Source organism: Cyprinus carpio, chromosome B21, assembly GCF_018340385.1.
Source record: "Cyprinus carpio isolate SPL01 chromosome B21, ASM1834038v1, whole genome shotgun sequence".
NCBI lineage: Eukaryota > Metazoa > Chordata > Actinopteri > Cypriniformes > Cyprinidae > Cyprinus > Cyprinus carpio.
In genome coordinates, this window is record NC_056617.1 from 8296187 (window position 1) to 8315051 (window position 18865).

At 35.6% G+C, this 18865-nt stretch overlaps 1 protein-coding gene across 1 annotated transcript in view; it reads right to left on the reverse strand.

Moving 5' to 3' along the window:
- Nucleotides 1-656: 656 nt before the first annotated feature.
- Nucleotides 657-18865, reverse strand: part of mmp17a (matrix metallopeptidase 17a) — a 69905-nt gene continuing 51696 nt past the window's right edge. Inside the window, exons 5-10 of the mRNA XM_042747961.1 lie at nt 12499-12675; nt 8810-8912; nt 7238-7320; nt 6411-6563; nt 5477-5734; nt 657-1573 (exon numbers count right to left, since the gene is read on the reverse strand). Of these exons, the coding sequence (XP_042603895.1) occupies nt 1251-1573; nt 5477-5734; nt 6411-6563; nt 7238-7320; nt 8810-8912; nt 12499-12675 (1097 nt within the window). The 3' untranslated portion in view covers nt 657-1250. The remainder of the gene's footprint in view (nt 1574-5476; nt 5735-6410; nt 6564-7237; nt 7321-8809; nt 8913-12498; nt 12676-18865) is intronic.

Genomic DNA, 18865 nt, shown 5'->3' on the forward strand with positions numbered 1-18865 from the left:
TGCATCCAGCCGGAAGCCCTATTCGTGAGATTTCTATTACTGGCTTTGGATGCGCCTCAGATTACTGGTAACTGTAATAGCTTCTGAAATATATTCTGAAACATAAAATAATTAAATGAACCTGATAATGAATGTTCTCACGTTTTGAATAATAATACGTTTACTTTTTATATTAAAAATATTAGTGATGCTTACTTGTGCAAAACACTATGGCATGATGTATATTTAGGCTAATTTCTAGAATGCTGCTATGCGGTTGCAAGGGTTATTTATGGATGTATTTTAAGACAAGTCTCTATGATATTTTTGATCCTAAATATGGCTCATAACCCTCCTCCAGGATTTTTTCGGATGTTTTATTGTCTGTCAGGCGAAGTCGTAGGTCTGATAAATTAACAGCACACCTCAACAAGCAACATGATTTGAGATATCATTCATGTCTGTAGCACAAACGGTGTGAGATAAATTATGCGCAGAAGTTTAATTCTTCGGGTTAAAGGAATAGCTCACACATAAATGAATATTTGCTTAAAATTTACTTACTCTCAGGCCATCCAAGATGTAAATGAGCTTGTTTCTTCATCAGAACAGATTTGGAGAAATGTAACATTACATAACTTGCTCACCAATGGATCCTCCGCGGTGAATGGGTGCCGTCAGAATGAGAGACCAAACAGTTGACAAACACATCACAATAATCTGCATTCCACACAACTCCAGTTCATCAATTAATGTTTTTGTTTCTTACAAACATGCAGATTTTCACTTCACAAGATTGGAATGGTTTAGTGTGGATTAATTGTGGGTTATCATCATGTTTTTATTAGCTGTTTGGAGACTCATTCTGACGGCACTGCAGAGGATCCAATGGTGTGATGTAATGCTAAATTTCTTCAAATCTGTTCTGATAAAGAAACACACTTATTTACATCTTGAACAGCCTGACGGTCAATCTTCAGCAATTTTTCATTTTTTCAACCTTTGTTCAGGTAAGCAATAGCAAGCACCACTAATAATAATAATAATTATAATAATAATAATAATAATAATAATAAAAATAGTAACAAAAAGTATCAACCAAAAAAAAAAGTGATCCACTCCCTTTCTTGATTGAAGTGCTGAGGCCTTTCCATCAGTCCAGCGCTGGTGAAAGGCTTTTTCAGAGCCTCTCAGTGCTCTCTTTACCCACAGGCTGCTGTATTTTCTGCTCCTGGAGTCTTTTTGAGTACAGGCCTGTGGCTCTGCCCTTATCATAGAGGAGCAGAGGAGAGAGCGAGTGTAAGCGTCCAGAGTGGTGCTAACACCCAGACGGGCGAGAGGGTCAGTCGCGTCCCCAACGGGGAGGCTGAGTCCGAAGTGCAGGAACAAACCTCATAGCCATTTTCTGCATGGTCTGCGTGGTGCTGGCCATGTAGCCTTGTGTTTGAGTTGTTCTGCATCTCCGGGGAGTCCGACTGCATTTCTGTGCACACCAGCCAGTCCTTGCCGATGGGACGCGGATAACCTGCTTCAACCTCCATATCGCTGCCCGCCACACGCCAGTACTCCTTTCCCTTGAAGAAATATGATGCTCCTGGGAAGAAAAAGTGGGAAATATAAGGAAATAAAATACAGGTTGACGTGTAGAATGGATTTTTCAGACCTTGTTTCATCTGGCATACACATCATGATGGTTTAACTTTTACCTCTGTGGATTTTGTCAACTCTATTTCCTGTTTTGAGACCACCTGGGGTGATACTAGAATTTGAGCCTTGAGGGGCTTGACCCCCAGTAATATTGGAGAATATGTTGTGCTTTGAGCAGTGCTTCTCAAACTGTAGTCTATGGACACTGGTGGTCTGTTTTAGACAGTCCTAGTTGTCTGAGAATTGATTGGCTGTCAAAAAAATATAAACAGGAAAAAAAATGTAATTAAAAAGCATAAACACTAAATTAACTGAGGGAACTGCAGGGGGTTCATGAGTTTCATTGAAATTTTAAATTAAAAATGATTAAAAAATGAAAACAATTAAATTAAAAGATATATAAGAAATGTTTTAATTTTTTTTTGTTTACCTGCATATAAAAGTAACATCAGAGAACCATGCAAATGTGTGTTATACTTTTGAAATATTATCCTGGGGATAGAAATTCAATAAATATTTTAGATGCAACAACTGACAACCCCTGAACTGTTTTTAACTGACATTTATACATAAGTGGTTATATAAAAATTTAAATTTAGAATAACAATGTTAAATACTTTGTATTTTTTCTCACATATAGCTATCAAACGACTTTAGAAAAGGGCACAGATTCATAAAGGTGATGTTTTTTTTTGTTTTTTTGTTTTTTTGAGCTTGACAGTTTTTGGTCTCCACCTAATTTAATTAATTATATGGGAGAGGGAAGGAAAGTTTTTTTGATTATTTTCTTTTTTTGTGCTCAGAAGAAGGTAGTATTGTTGCTAAGGGCGAGTAAATGATGACAGAATTTGATTTTTTAAAATCTATTTCTTTAACACTTTACTCTGACAGCTGAATAAATCACGTGTTGTGGAGGATGAGACACAGGACAATAGCCCCTCTAGAATCTAGAAAGTCTAGAATCACTAACACATATTGCTATTTGATGAAAGCCTATTCCTCTGGTTCAGCCTAATGCTTGCATTTGTCCCATCTGAACAAGAGCTTTACTATGTGTTTATTATTTATTTTTGAGTTGATATTGGTGTTAAGTTGTGTCTGTTTGATGTTTGTTTTATGAGAGCACCTCCTCAGGCTGATACTTCTTCCCTCCCATGGAGGCCAGGTACTGTCACTTTAGAGTGTGGCCTGCTCTCACTCCTCGTTCAGAGCTCTTCCTGTGGGGTTGGCAAAGCCTCCGAGAACAACACCTGATGAGACACCTTCTCTGTCCCTCACTCAGCCTACAGAGGTACCACAGGGAAAAAGATCTGGTACATCAAGTGGAGCCTAAAACTATGCTTGTGTGTGAAGTAGCTGCAAAGATGATTTCTCAGGGTGGATAAAACAGTGCAAACAAAATTTAAATGTGTCTAAAAGGTCCCTTACTTGCCATTTGTAAAAAAAAAATTGGCATGAGACATTTAAAAAATGTTCAGAATGCTTCGATGTTAATTACAGGTGCTGGAAGCAATTCAGTTTTGGAAATAACAATAATAAAATGTTCTAATAGATATCTCTGAAATATGTATTCTGAGAAATAGTATGTGCTGGTCCTAAGCTCTTTGAAAAGCAATAGAAAAGGAGAGAGTGGCCTGCATTTTTTCCTCCATCATAAATAGACTTTCTACCTGTCAGTCATTTTGTATAATTGGAATATGGTGACAATGGGTTGGTCAAATTTAATACATGGGTTAACAGTGTTAACATTTTGAATTATTGCATGCATCAACTCAATTTTGACAGTATTAGGGCCCTATTTTAACGATCTAAGCGCATGGTCTAAAGTGCACGGCGCAGGTACACTCAGGGCGTGTCCGAATCCACTTTTGCTAGTTTAACGACGGGAAAACGGTCTATTGGTCTACTCTCTTAATGAGTAATGGGTGTTTTTTGGGCGTAACGTGCAATAAACCAATCAGAGTCGGATCTCATTCCCTTTAAAAGCCAGTTGCGCTCACGCCATGGCGGGTTCGCTATTTACATGGCGGAATGTCATTTTTCATTTTTAAAAATGTTTGTGTGCTGCTGCGCGTCCCTATGTGTGTAATAAGCAAAGTGTACGCGCGTTGTGCACTCGCCTGTAAGCGCATAGTACTAACGCGCTCTTTAAATAAAGAAAAGTTGGTCTATGGCACAGTCTATTTTCAGTTTCTCAAAATAGCAAAGCGCCACATTGCGCCAGGTATATAACAGGGCCCTTAGTGTAATAGACAACATGGAAAAAAGGAAATAAAAAGAGCTGTATGTGTGTTTTTACATGAAAGTGCTTAGCTATGTGCTTTGCTTTTATTTAACACGGGCTTGATTTGATCCATCACAGAATTTCAAATGCCTTTTCTTCATCCTTGAGGACACCATGAGGAGCTCGCTGTGCATTAAGCACAATGCCGTGCATTAGGCATGACAGGACATTATGCCCCTTTCTCCATTCAGCTCACATAGAGCTCAAAACTGCTGCTATGACAACCACACAATCAAAACACCTGCCTGGCTAACATCCTCTCCACCCAAATAAAATCATATCTTACAAGGCGGATCAGGGTCATAAAACTGCGAACCGTTCCTTTATTTGATGTAGAAAGCATTAAAGAGTCATTTTTGGGATGTGTACTGCACATGATGGAAGATAATATGAGCACACACATTTTAATTTTGTAGCTAATTTAAGGATTTTTATTTTCTTGAAAAGCCTACTTTCCTTTCCTATGTTTTCAGCTGAACAGTTTTGCTATTATTTACTAATTAGTTATAATATAAAAACTTTTGATAATTGAAATATAATTAAAATATACATACTAGATCATAGACTTAAAATAAAACAAAAAATAAAAATTTTGTCAACAAACTGAAATAATAGTTGAAGTCGATAAAAATTGACAAAAATTACTAAAAATAAAACTGAAATAAAAAATATAACTAAATAAAAAATATTACAAAACACAAAAATGATAGAAGCACAAAATTACCAAATAAAACTATATATATATATATATATATATATATATATATCTATATATATATAACTATAAAAAAAAATAAATACTAAAAATAATAGCATATATACTATAAATAATAGTATAAATAATACTAAAATAACAGATGCTGAGGTCCTAACAGCTTTTTTTGTATGTCATGGCCTAGAAAAAAAAACATGATTTGCCACTTGCTATTGCTATTTTGGGGCATTTACGCACAGTATTAATTATTTAGGTTGCGGGATGTTCTCATTTTTATGGACATCTATGTGTTTTATGTCATGGCCTAGAAGGACCATTTTTTATGCGGGATGTTCTCATTTTTATGGACATCTATGTGTACTACTACAATTGAAATGTTCACATCTGCTAAAAGCTGATTTTGATAACTTCTGAGAGCATATCAACAGTCATAAAGGAATAGTTCACCCGAAAATGAACATTTTGTCATTATTTACTCTCCCTCATGTCGTTCCAAACCTGTATAAGTTTCTTTCTTATGTTGAACACAAAAGATGATAATTTGAAGAATTTCGAAGAACCAAACAATTGTTGGTCCCCACTGATTTCAATATTAGGAAAATAAATACTGTGTAAGTCAGTGGGGGCCATCAACTCTTTGATTACCAGCATTCTTCAAAATAACTTTTTATGTTCAACTTAAGAAAGAAACTTATACAGGTTTGGAAAGAGATGAGGGTGAGTAAATGATGACAAAAAAACATTTTGCATGGTTATGCTGTTCTCCTTCTATTATGAACCTAGTATTTTTTGTGGCTCTAAAAGATAACATCCAGGAGAACTGCTAAAAATTCAAGATTCACAATACTTACTGTCAGACCACCGCATGGCGTCATCTAGTTGAGATGGGATCCCTTTCCACAGCGCCGTGTCTTTTGGGTAGCCGAGGTCCATGCACCGCAGATGGTCATCATAGCGCCAGTAACGGCTGTCCTTGAAGAAGTAGGTCTTCTCATTGTGCAGCCAAACAAATACAGCATCCACTCCCTCCGCAGGCAGTCCGAAGTCCGTGACAGACCGTGGGTAGCCCTCTTCAACATTATTGTCCTTGAACACCCAATATTTCCCACCTAGGGAATTGAGAACGACTTATAGTGAGGTGGGAAAATTGTAGGCTTCATTAACAGCAAACCAGATTAGAAATCACAGACCTGCTGTGAAATACATTTAAATGCTCTAAATATACAACACGTGTTCTTTTTACCTCTGTGCTTTTGAGCTGAAATTGGATTTGAGGAACGACTCTTGCACTCTTGCATTATATCTTTGAAGGACTTTGTTTGCTTTATAATCCAACTCTTATTAAAAATGACATTTACATAATTCTAGACTGTTAAATTCCAATCATTTCAAGAATTTTCCTAAGAATGAGTGTTTACGCTCCAGGGAGCATTTTGTTTAAAATGTCTGGAATTTATCAGAAGGTCTTTTTGAAATCATTTTAAAGATCCTTTGATAGATGTTTTTGATCTCTTTAACTGTGGAATTACCACAGATTACTGCTTGCCAAAGGCAACAAACAGTGTAATATGGACATTATCTAAATGTGTTGCACAAAACACGACACCACAATGCTAAGGTGTTGCACTCATCCAGTTCAGAATGAGTTATGTGCCAAAATGCAATACTTAAGGTGAGGAATTCTAACAAACCAGTCAAGATGTACGAGAAATAATTAAAGTAAAGGTTATATCGAAGGGTTATATTAAATATTAACTTCATAAAAGATTAAATCCAGGCATTTACCTTTAAAGAACACTATCTTATGGTCTCCAGGTCTCTCGTATACAGCATCCACGCTGTCCAGGTTGGCAGGCAAACCCCTCCAGAAGCGATGGATCTGAGCCGGCCTCAATGACACCAGGTGCTTCTCACGTGTCAGACGCCAAAAATACTTCCCTGAGGAGAAGTTTGACAGTAAGAATGTGTGGTTATTTGTGTGTTTATGTAAGCTTATGGTGTAATTATGTGCTATCATATGATATGTATAAGGGACATTGGTTAATAAAGCATGGAATGTGTGCATGGCCGGGGGCAGTGGGTAGGACGGTGCCCAGCTGGCAGAACCAGCCAAGCAAATACAGTGCACAAATGAAAATATATCAAAATGCAGACAGCGCATTCATGACTAAACAGGAAAACAAAATAATTTCAAAGCAGTCCAAGTTGCAAAAGATTAAAAATAAGTAAATAATAAAAATAAGCAAATAAAAAAGAAAATGGTTTCTTTCATGTTAAAACTTTACCTTCTATAATTCTAATGGGATAAGAAAATTAAATGCAATTAAATAAACTCAAATTCAATATATAAATTCAATTGTCTTAATATCAGTTATTAATATCTTAATATTATAATTAATCAATTTTAGTCATAATATCTCATGCAGTTATGCTTTTCTATTAAATTCATTTTATTTTACAGATCCAAGATATTGGAAAACAAGACTCAAAATACCAATTAAGATAATGTTTTTACTGATATTTTGTAGTTTATACATACAAAAGGGTTTATACTTTATACTTGGTCTGTTGCTAATAGCTACTGATTTCACTGGACTTCAGGGTGTTTTTACCTTTGAAGAAGAAGGCCTCCCCTCGAATTTGGGCTACAGCATCAAAGTGGCTTGTGCATCTGTCAGGGGCATCAGGGGCAGATCTGTAAGGTAGTACAAACAGAAAAAAATGGATAAGCTTTAAACGAATGGCTTTGCAAGGCATGTGAAGGTAGAGCATAAAACTTTCACTAGTAGAAATGTTTGTGTCTCTACATGAGTAAATCATTGATTATGGAAGGAATAATTGATGAGAGACCACTGAATTATTTAAAATTTATGCACACCTCGAGGTGGTCATGCAGTCTCAGAGCAATGCAGATTAAGTTCACTGCTGCATAATTTTAAATAATTACATGATCCAGAGTCAATTATCTCAAAAATACAAGAGGAGTCATGGTTTAGCTGGTCTACATGGTTTAGTTAGGCCCTACTGGTAGATGTCTTAACTACAACTTCTGTCTGGAAAGGGGAAAAGTTGCATTCAGTCAAAAACAACAGAAAACAAAACAAAAAATAAAAAAACACGACCAAAAAAAAAAAAAAAAAAAAAAAAAAAAATTGCTAAAAGATTACTAAAATAAATAAATAAATAAAATGCTAAAAAAATTACAAAACAAAATATTAACATAAATATAATAAATAAATAAAATGGTATAAAATATAATAAAGTTATATAAAACAAATAAAAACAAAATGATAAAAAAAATAGTAAATAAAAATTACATGGTAAAAAATATTTAAAAATATAAAGTAAATGTAATAAAAATAAATAAAATTATGTAAAATATATAACAATTTAAATATGTAATAAAATATAAAATAAAAGAGTGTATACCACAGCTAACACAGTAAATGTATTCATCTCAAGACATTTTACAGGTTTTCTAAAATATGCACTACTTTCTTAATGTCACCATTTAAATATCGAGTTTAAAATCAGCACAAGCCGCTGGTGCTAATTTGAAAGCATTAGCACTTTTACTGTAATTCTGTAGAGTACATTATTATTTTTGTCTAACTATGGCTATGTGCAACCAGACTTGAATGTCTTTACTATGTGCTTGGTTTAAGATTGGGCAAATCAATGAAGATGTTATCACCAGCTTGCAACAGAATCTCTGAATGCGTTATCCCCTCGGCTAATGACTGACTTAGCACTTTGACGTGGCTGGGATGTTAATGATGGAGCAATAATGGTGACAGAGCTGCTTTTGTGAGCCGGAACTCGCCTGACACTTTATTAACAAAGATTTCATTCATAGCTTATTAGCTGAGCTCTCTGAGAGGAATACATTAGTGACCTTTGTCAAACTAAATCTACCTGTCTCACACCTCTGCTGTGATGATGGAGGGAGAGGAAATAGAGAGGTGCACGCTGCTCTCAGAACAGCTAAATGCTTGCTTACTAGGAGTCAGAAATTGAGTCTGTAATTTGTGTCATTCTGGCATTTGCTTCAGGAAGGTTGAGTGCAGTTGCAGGTGCATTATGAAGTCCATACATACTCTTCTTCTAAATGATGGACCGCTACCTCAGCAATTCAAAATATTCAGAGGAATGTGGGTTTTGAGGGTGCGCGCTTGTTGACTCACGGTATCATGGATCTGTTTTCAGGGAGGTCAAGCAGGACGGGAGGTTCGGCGGTTTGAGAGGGGTCATCTGGCTGCATTGTGTGCGATACGGACTCTCGAACACCTGACAAAACACAAGGCGAGTTCAGATTGCACAAAAGCAGAAAAACAGCAGATTTCTGAGAGGAACACGCACTAAGTGTGTGCTTTACTTTTTGACAAACCTTATTACACTCGAATAATAACTCAAAAGTAAAGATAACAGCCAGTCTCATAAAATGAGTTTTGCAAAACTACCATTGCCACATAAGACAGAGAAATACTGTGCAATAAAAATAAGCTAATGAGGACAAAGTTTAATAACCAACAAAATGTACAAGTTCATTCCTACTTTATTCCAAATCAAATGCTATTTCTTTTCAAACAAACTTTTTGTTTAACTTTTAATAGCTCAAAAACATAAAATATACTTATTTTGTGTGTGGTTGATACTTAACAGGTTTTATAATGATATGATAACTTATTATAAACAAAATTTTGTCTTAAAAACACGCATACAACCTCCCTCATCAAAAATGTTGCAGTAGGCCTATGCGACTCATGTTTGGGGTCCAATCAAGTGACTCAAGGTAAGAAAAATGATTAAACACAATAATTTGGTAACCCTTTACAACAAGGTTCCATTTGTTTACTAGATTTAATGCATTAACTAACATTAGCAAAGAAAAATACACTGTTACAGTATTTATTAATCTTTGTTAATAAATACAATTGTTTTTTCATTGTTAGTTTTTGGTAATGTAGTTAGCTAATGTCAACATGGAACCTTATTGTAAAGTGTTAACAAGTGTTTTTTTTTTTTTTTTTTTTTTTTACCTCAGAAGCAGGTAATTCACTTTTATTGTGGTACAACAGAGGTTTAAAGCATAAAAAAAAGGCTAATTTTTGGAAAATTTATGGGAAATAATTTAATAAATAATTAGCAATACAATAACAATGTTAATTATTGAATTAGGACTGCATAATTTTAAAGAGTTAACATGATTCAGAATTAATTCTTTTGTCTATATACCCAAGGGGTCAAGGTTTAGCTTGTTAGCATGGTGTAGTTAGCTTTTATTTGTAGATGTTGTAGCTACCATCTGGTTACAAAGGGCATCTTTCTACATTGAACGGCATTAACAAGCTGCGCTGTAAATAAAATAAATTAAATTAAATTAAACAAAACATTTATGCATAAGCTGCCGATGCTAGTTTGAAAGTGCTTTTATATCTTTTTTATAAGTCTTTGTATGAATATTTTTTGGCTAGCTAGAGCTGAAAATAAAATCACTAGGTTAATTATAAAACTATTACTTTTTTCTTAGTTCTCAGTTATGTTTTTTAATGATTAATTTGGTATCAGATATTTCTCCTAAATAAGGAGACACAGACTCTTACCGTATATTAACTGCTGATAAACAGTAAGAGAACTGAGCTACAAAATCGGTGGGGATAGCATGGCTGAGATAAATTGGTCTTTGGAGACCATTTAGTTCATATTGAAATGACAGAGCACAACTTGAGGCATTATTGAGATGAAACACACAAGAAGACACCTGAGAATACTGAAATCTTTTGCTCAGTAGAACCATCTGAGAAGCAAAAGAACATATTAAAAGAATTTGAATGGAAAATAAGTCAACTACAAAATACTATTAATATAAAGACAGAAGTACTATTAACATAAAGACAGAAAAGTCAATCTCAGCAGAAAATAAGGGTTAATTAATTGGACAAAAAGCTGTAGTATTTAACTCCGGATATGTGTGCACTCATTAAACTGCAGAACATGGATATATTAAATACTTGGCCTGCGTTCACCTACTACTCTGAGTTCCAGAGCTCCTGGCAGTATTTGCTTGTCTTTAAGCCCATCTTGATCCTTCCATCTCTATCTATAACTCTCTCTATCTCTTTGCTTCCCACCATGTGTGTTTGCAGTGCCGTTCGGCATTCTGCATGTTGATTAGCAGGGTCCAAATCATGGTGACGGCCAATTAATCTCTGTGCTCCTAGCCTGACTCAACAAAGCCATGTAATTAAATCAATAGTTCCCATACACAAACCCAATCACTTCTGCTAGATGTGCCCCTTGTTTAGGGCCCGTTATTTGCCTGGTGGGATCACAGAAAAGGGCAGCCTGCAGAGGGGGCATGCAGTGCCAATCACTGTAAATTACAATGGGCACTTCAGGTAAAAACTAGGAAGTGTGAGTGGGATGGGATGGAGGAAATGCAGAGAACCGCTAAACCACTTTTACATGCCAGTCAGAATGTGCAAGTGATGTGATTGCACTCTTTCCATAACTTACAGTTACGCATTATTTTAAGGGGTCTTTGTTCATTTAAGTACTGAGTAATATTAATTAACTACATGTACTTACTATTTGGTTAGGGTTAGGATTAGTGTTTGGTTTACTTATATTACTTATATATAGTAATTTTATGCATAATTTATAGCTAAATAACTAAAGTATAAGAATTAACAACAATATATTACAATAGTACAATTACACTTTTATTAACTAAAACGGTTAGGGTTAGGATTAGTGTTTGGTTTTATTATGTGTAATTTTGAATAATTTGTTTTTATACTTATTATAGTATGTACAGTTATAGTGTATTAAGTAGATATTTAAATAAATTGTTGCTAAATAACTAAAGTATAAGAATTAACAACAATATATTACAATAGTACAATACACTCAATGTAATTTCAGCAACACGGTTTCAAATGTTGACACCAGGGTTATTATAGTTAACTAAAACTATAAAAGCATTAAACATTGTCAGTATACTCTGGTACTAGAATTTGTTAACTGAAAAAAATGAATACAAATAAATAAATAAATAAATAAAAATTTCAGCTAGTTGCCATTGAATTTCTGGTAGTAGAATTTGTTAACGGATTTTGTTATTTCCAAACTATACATTGGGGTGTAAATAAAAAAAAAAAAAAAAAAAAAGAAATGACAAAAACACAGAAAAATTACTACAAAAAAAGAAGAAAAAAAAGAAAATGGAAAATATAAAAATAAAAACTTATTCAAAGTATTAATAAAATCTATATTAGTATCTCAGTGATACTAAAATAACAGTGGTTGGCACATTAATAAATTAATATAATATATAATAATAATTATATATATTTATAAATACTGATTATCATTATTTTAATATAATTGTTTAGTTTATAATAAAATTAATATAATTGTAATAATAATATTAATAGTATTTATGACTGAATATTTTTATTTTAGTACTCAGTTTTATGTATTGTAGGTGTATTTGTGGCACCTGATTCTAGTTCTTTTAGTTTATATGGCAATAAGACGATGCAGACAGCGCATGTAACGGCACTATCAGCAGGCTCATTCTTAGTGTCGTCCTTGTTTGTTTACTGTTGACAGATTACAGCATCTATCTGTCTGTCTGTCTTGAAGAGAGACTGTGTCTTCGAGTTGTCGCTACTTGTCACTTTTCGCTTCTCCAACAATGCCAAGGCATCTGAGATTCAAACAGTGATAGCAGTATGTCCGTGTTTGATTGAAGATCTCAGTATACACAGTCTGCCAGTCTGCCACAGTGCCTGCTTCCAGCTAACTGATGGAGAGGAAGGAGGTACAGGAAGAAAGAAGCCAGACGTGACCAAGGGATGGACGTTCTTACCGTAAAGCTGCCAGACGCGAATCTTGTCTTCGTACGGGAGGTTGTACTTGAGCGGGTCGCCCACTGGCCCCTGATAGTAAGGGCGCATGATGGACTCAATGGCAGAGGTGTGTGCGAGCCCTATGGCATGCCCAAACTCATGCACCGCCACTGCGAAAAGGTCCATTCCATGAGAATCTGATGAGAAAAGACAGAATAAAGAAGAAATGTTAGAGAAAAAAGTTTTTTCTTCATAATAACAAAGCAGAGGAAGAAAGTATTCCTTAGATAAGAGGTTTTCAAACTGGGGCCCACAGAATCCCAAATAAGGTGCAAAATAAGATTTGTGAAAATGTTCAGAGAATAACAGTCTAAAATAAAAAAGTAAAATAAATCAATAAATGATGCAAAATAAATACCAAATAATAAAATAAATAAATAAAACATGCATTTCCAAAAACCAACACTGAGTTGTTCAGAAAGAAATAGTGGAAAAATTTAAAATAAAAATACATTTTAAAAATGAATATAAAATGTTTTTTTTTTTTGTATTTTAATTATAAAAATAATAAATTAAAATTTTTACATTATTTAAGTCATGAAATAAATTACAGATTATTTTATTTTATCGTTGGCTTTATATTTCACTTTAGGTTTACACATTTAACAGTACTCTATAAGTGTGTAGAAATAGTTTCAGTAAATTAATTCATACAAATACATATGGTGACCCTGGACCACAAAACCAGTCAAAAGGATACATTTTTCGAAATTGAGATTTATACATTATCTGAAAGCTGATAAATAAGCTTTCCATTGATATATGGTTTGTTAGGATAGGAACATCTTTACTTAATATCCTAATGATCTTTGGCATAAAAGAAAAATCGATAATTTTGACCCATACAATGTATTTTTGACTATTGTTTCAAATATACCCATGCTACTTATGACTGGTTTTGCGGACCCGAGTCACATCTATTTAATATTTAACCTTATGGTTAACATTATATATATATTAAAACCATGTGGTTAGCAAAGCTCACATATTTTGATCTCTGAAGAATTTGATGAGATCCCTGACTTGGCAAATATGAGCACAGTTTGAGGCATTATTAAGAAACCATCTGAGAAGACCTCAGCAATTTGCTCTCCATGTAATGTAAGTGAAAGAACTGAAACTGAAAACAGTTTTCTTTTGTGATATTTCTGTCCTTTTGAACATCAAACAGCTTGTTTCATAAGGATGAAGACATCCAGTGTAATTATGTCCTGGAAATCACAGTGATTAAATTGGGAATAGTTCAGGATGTCCACCCACATTGTCATTCTCAACACAATGAGCTGGTGATTGACAGGGAGGACTACGCCATTAAACGTTACTCACCTTTTTCATTATCCCGCTTTAGTACACAGAAAGATCTGTGCGATGCAGCCAGCCATAAAAAACATTCACAGTTTTCTGTTAAATGGCCCCCAGAGATGGCAACAAAAACGCAGCCAGAGCTAGGAAAGTGTCATCGGATTTGGTGGAATAGAGAGAGAGACAAACAGACAGGAAGAGATCTATAGACAGACAGAATAGGACCTTGGGCTCTACAAACTGTGAAAATGGCAAAACGCGTGACAGTTGACTTTACGCTTCAGGTCTGTAAAAGCAGAACACAGCTAGGCAAGCTCCTCTGAGCAAAACCGAGGATTAAATCGGTGACTTGCTCATTAAGATTATGACACAAAAGGAGCTGTGTATCACTAACAGAGACTCGGCTCCCTCATGTGGGTACCTGCTTTTGCATTAGCATAATGCACTTCAAAGATTACGCAAAACAAAAGAGGCCGGGACCTGACGGATTTTCACTCGATGAGGGTAGTCACTCAAGTTTCCAGCAGCACAATGCAGTCATAATCTCAAATTGTGTGTCTTTTGAAGGAACAGTACAGATGAAAATGAACATTCTGTCTATACTCAACCTCATGTAATTTCAATCCCATATGATTTTCGTTTTTCTATGCAGCTTAAAGAAATAGTTCATCCCCAAAAAGGAAAATTTGCTTAAAATGTAATCACCATCCTCAGGCCATCCAAGATGTAGACGAGTTTGTTTCTTCATCAAAACAGATTTGGAGAAATTAACATTGCATTACTTGCTCACCAATGGATCCTCTGCAGTGAATGGGTGCCGTCAGAATGAGAGTTTAAACAGCTGATAAACAGCTAAATTTCTCCAAATCTGTTCTGATGAAGAAACAAATCTACATCTTGGATGATCTGTGGGTGAATACATTTTTATTTTTGGGTGAACCGTTCTTTTAAAATGAGAAACACTTTTCATTCAAGTTCAGAAGGACATGAGGGTGAGTAATAAATGTCAGATATTTTATTTTTGGCTGCACTGTCCCTTTAAGCCAACACACATTTAGAGAAAGACTTATGACTGATGTGTTTTACCCCGTGTCTGGTTTGCAACTGCTGTATCTGATTGCTGGAGGCTGATTTGTTTAGCACAAGCTAGCGATTTATCCAGATGAACTTTGCGCAGATCGGGTTCCAAAGGAGGAGACGCGGAGGATGACAGATGGATGTGAAGCAATCTGATTAAGACCTTACGCACTGGAAACATCTGGTACATGGCAGCCTAGAGCAACAAGCTGAAGGTGTCTGTCACAGATGACTGAAATAAATGAGTGTAAACTATTTTAAGACTGAAATTTAGCCTGTGCGTGTTAACAGTTTGGCCCTGGATTTCAGAAGCTTGTTTGGGTGAAGGTTATGGTATTAAAGTACCTTCTGTTCAGTAAACAAATACATGTGTTTAGGATTATCAGATCAGAATGGCTTTAATGGAACAGTTCACCCAAAAATGGAAAATCTGTCATCAACTGCTCACCCTTATGTCCTTCTAAACCCACAGAAGTTTCTTTCTTGTTTTGTACTTTTTGCTCTTTTTGCAATTAATTATGGTGGCTTTCAAGCTTCAAAAAGACGCAAAAGCACAATAAATGCATCACAAACACGAATATTTCAAATCTTCCAAAACAATATGACAGTTTTGTATCAGAAACCACTTTTTTTCAATTAGATTCTTTACAACTCTTAATTATGAATCACTGAGACTGAATCATTCTTTTCAGTCAGATCTTTTCAATGAAGTCTGAATGATTCATCAATGAATTCAGTTTCTGAGTTCAAATAACTTTTCAAAGAATTGTGAATCCAGTTCACAAAACAGGTCTGAATGATTTGTTCGGGAATCAAACTGATCTGGTTCTGAAGTTAAACTGACTCAATTATGTGGTCATATGGATTCAAACGATTTGAAATAAAGCAGAAGCGTTAAATGAACTACTTTCATAATATATTATTGTGCTTTTATGAACTTTGAGTTCACATTTATTGCAACTGCATGTAAAAGAATAGCCAATATAATTCATCAAAATTCCTCCTTTTGATTTATACAGAAAAAGAAATTCATACTAGGTTTGAAGGACATGAGGGTGAGTAAACAATGAAAGTATTTTCATTTTTGATTGAACTAATTCGTTAAAGTCAGTGAAGCATAAGCAGGAAGTTGATGATTTCTTAAAATAACCTTCTTCTGAAGGTAAAAAGTGCTCTCTCTCTCTCTCTCTCGCAGTGTGTTTGCAGAACGGAAATCAACAATAGTCACCGCTAATGACTGGCGGCTTGCTTAAATGGACGATAATGGATCAGGGTCTTCTGCCTCATTTTGTCAAACACACAAAAAATGTGGACACGCACATAAACATTAAATACAATAGTGAATCACAGGCTTGGGCCAAATTGCGAAAAGTTTATCAAAAACCACCTGCTTAATGGGCCTTTTGTTTTGGCCACAACAATCAGTCTGCATTAGTGAGCAGCCAAAGAAGGCATAATTAATAAAAGCAATCTGCCTGCTGTCATAACAACAGAGACACTCCTGTGACTCGACACATGACCCATGGGAAAACGGGACGCCTCTGCTGCTGTGCCATGGATAGCCACAATCTCAAACAGAGCAGTTTGGTTTCTGTCTAATCTCCATTAAGAGTTAATTATACTGTACAAAGCAGAACTTTCTCTTTCCTGTTTCTTTCCGCTGTTCCCTCAAAGAGAAAGTTCTTGTTATGTCAAAAACAATATAATTACAGTTCTCCAGACTGAAAATGTAAATCTTTCTGTTACCTAATGATTTAAAAAAAATCATCATTAGGTGTTTCTTTTGAAACAAATAGCACTAAAAGTCAATAATAAAACTGAAATCACAGTGTAAGTTTTTACCTGTCGTCTACAGATGCGTTTGGAAGTTACGTCCTCAGCAGGAGGCTGTGTGTGCGTTTCTTTCAGGATCACATTAATTATTTACACCCTCTGGCGGCACCATGCTGTAAACTACTAAACTCAGTTTCACATTCTGCCTACCGCTTAATAACAAGTTCTTCCTCACCTTCGAAACAATACATCCAGCTCTTTATTTTAGTATTACTCAGTGTTTCATCACTTTGAAGGGGCAGAACAATTTCTTTAAGAATGGACAAAATGACGCTGATGACTCTACTGACTCAAAGAATTAGTCAAGCTGTCAAACCGCAAAAAAAAAAAAAAAAAAACCTTCTTGTTACTGAAAAAAATGGCCTATACATTATATGGCTATGATTATAAAAATAAAATAATTTAAGGCAATTTAGTATGAGGCTACAACATAAAATTAGGGGTCTGAGGTCTGATATATAAACAGTCCAAAAAAAAAGAGGATAGTCTTGCTGGATAGTCTTAGAGGGCAGATGGAAAGCCAAGTATAACACAGTAAATTAGAAAATTTTTGGCTGAAATCTTGGGCTTATTACAACGGCCCATAATGAGTAATGGCTGGTGATGACGAGAAGACGTGTGACCATATGGGAGGTGCAGGTGGTCATTAGATGGACAGCTAATGAAGCGGAGACATGGAAATGACCGTGTTATGGTGAAGGGTCAGTTGATCACACACAAAGAGGTGGAGGGCTTGTCTTCAGCAGGACTGAGAGACGGAGGAGGGGGTCCGGCACTCAGCTGTGTATGTCGAGACCGTATAAGTGGGTGGCGAAAGGCTTTGTGATTTTTAAGTAGGACTTTCCCTCCCCATTTCTCTTTCTCTCGTTTTCTCTCTCTTCATTCAATCCTTCATATTACATCCGCACCTGCCAAAGAACGGAGCAAACAGCTGCTCATCTGATGGGGGGCCTAATTGGGGCAGACTCTAAGGCTGTCCATGAGCATATGGCTTATAGCCACAAGACAGCAGAGTAGGGATGCAAAGGGTCGTTTGAACCAATTCCACCAGGGTTCACTGACTGGGCAGGATGGGGTAAAAGGAACCCCACCTGCACCCTTGCTAATTATCAGCCTTGTGTTTAGCGCAGTCTCTCGGGCAAACATGTGCACCTTTGGCTTTCAAACAAGTGCATCCTCGAGATGGTTGTGTCAGGTTATGGCTCAAGAGAAAGAAGAATAAAACATGCCACTTGGGTGCCTGATCATGTTTTGGAGTACTGCACACAAAATGTCTCTATTACCTGACAGAAAAAGAACCTTCCTGTGACAGTCCAAAACAAACAAAAAAAGAGCCAGAGGAGTGGACAGCACTCTTTTTAGCTAGTTAGACCCTTGGCCAATCAAGACTTAACCTTCAAGACTTAACAATACTTAACCTTCAATTTGCAAGAGAGAGAGAGAGAGAAAAAAATACATTTCATGATTTGACCTGTTCTCCATGCTTTGAAACTTTACTGCTTTGGGATCAGTATGATTTTTTTAAATTACTTTTATTCCGCAAGGACACGTTCATTAATCAAAAGTGAGAGTAAAGCCTTTTACATTGTTACAAAACATTTCTATTTCATATACATTTTTTGACCTGTAAACTCCTGTAATTTGTATGGGCCGAACCTCATTATACGAATAATCACGTCAACATATTCCAAAATTGTCCAGTTGCCAGATCTCGTATAAAATGCATCATTCTCACACAGTCGACATATACAAATTTCAACCCATTTGTGAGCTCAACTTGACAACGTACAACCCAGTGGCGCTTTAGATATCTGCGCAGGTAGAAGTGCGGAAAAAACAATCGTCACTGCTAGAAGTTAATGCACACGCTTTTTGCAAAGTGTGTTGTACTGATTTTAATATCAGACATGGTGGGGAAAATTATGTTAAACAACACATTAAATCACAACGACACAATTGCGCAGCGGAGGCACAGAAGAACACATACCGGCCCCTTGGACCTTCATCACTAAAGGGATCCTCCATGAGGTCTGTTTCAGATTTAAGGCCAGACAAAGTCTTAAATGGTAAAACAATGTCATGCAGAACACACAGTTGTAAATGTGAACCAGTATA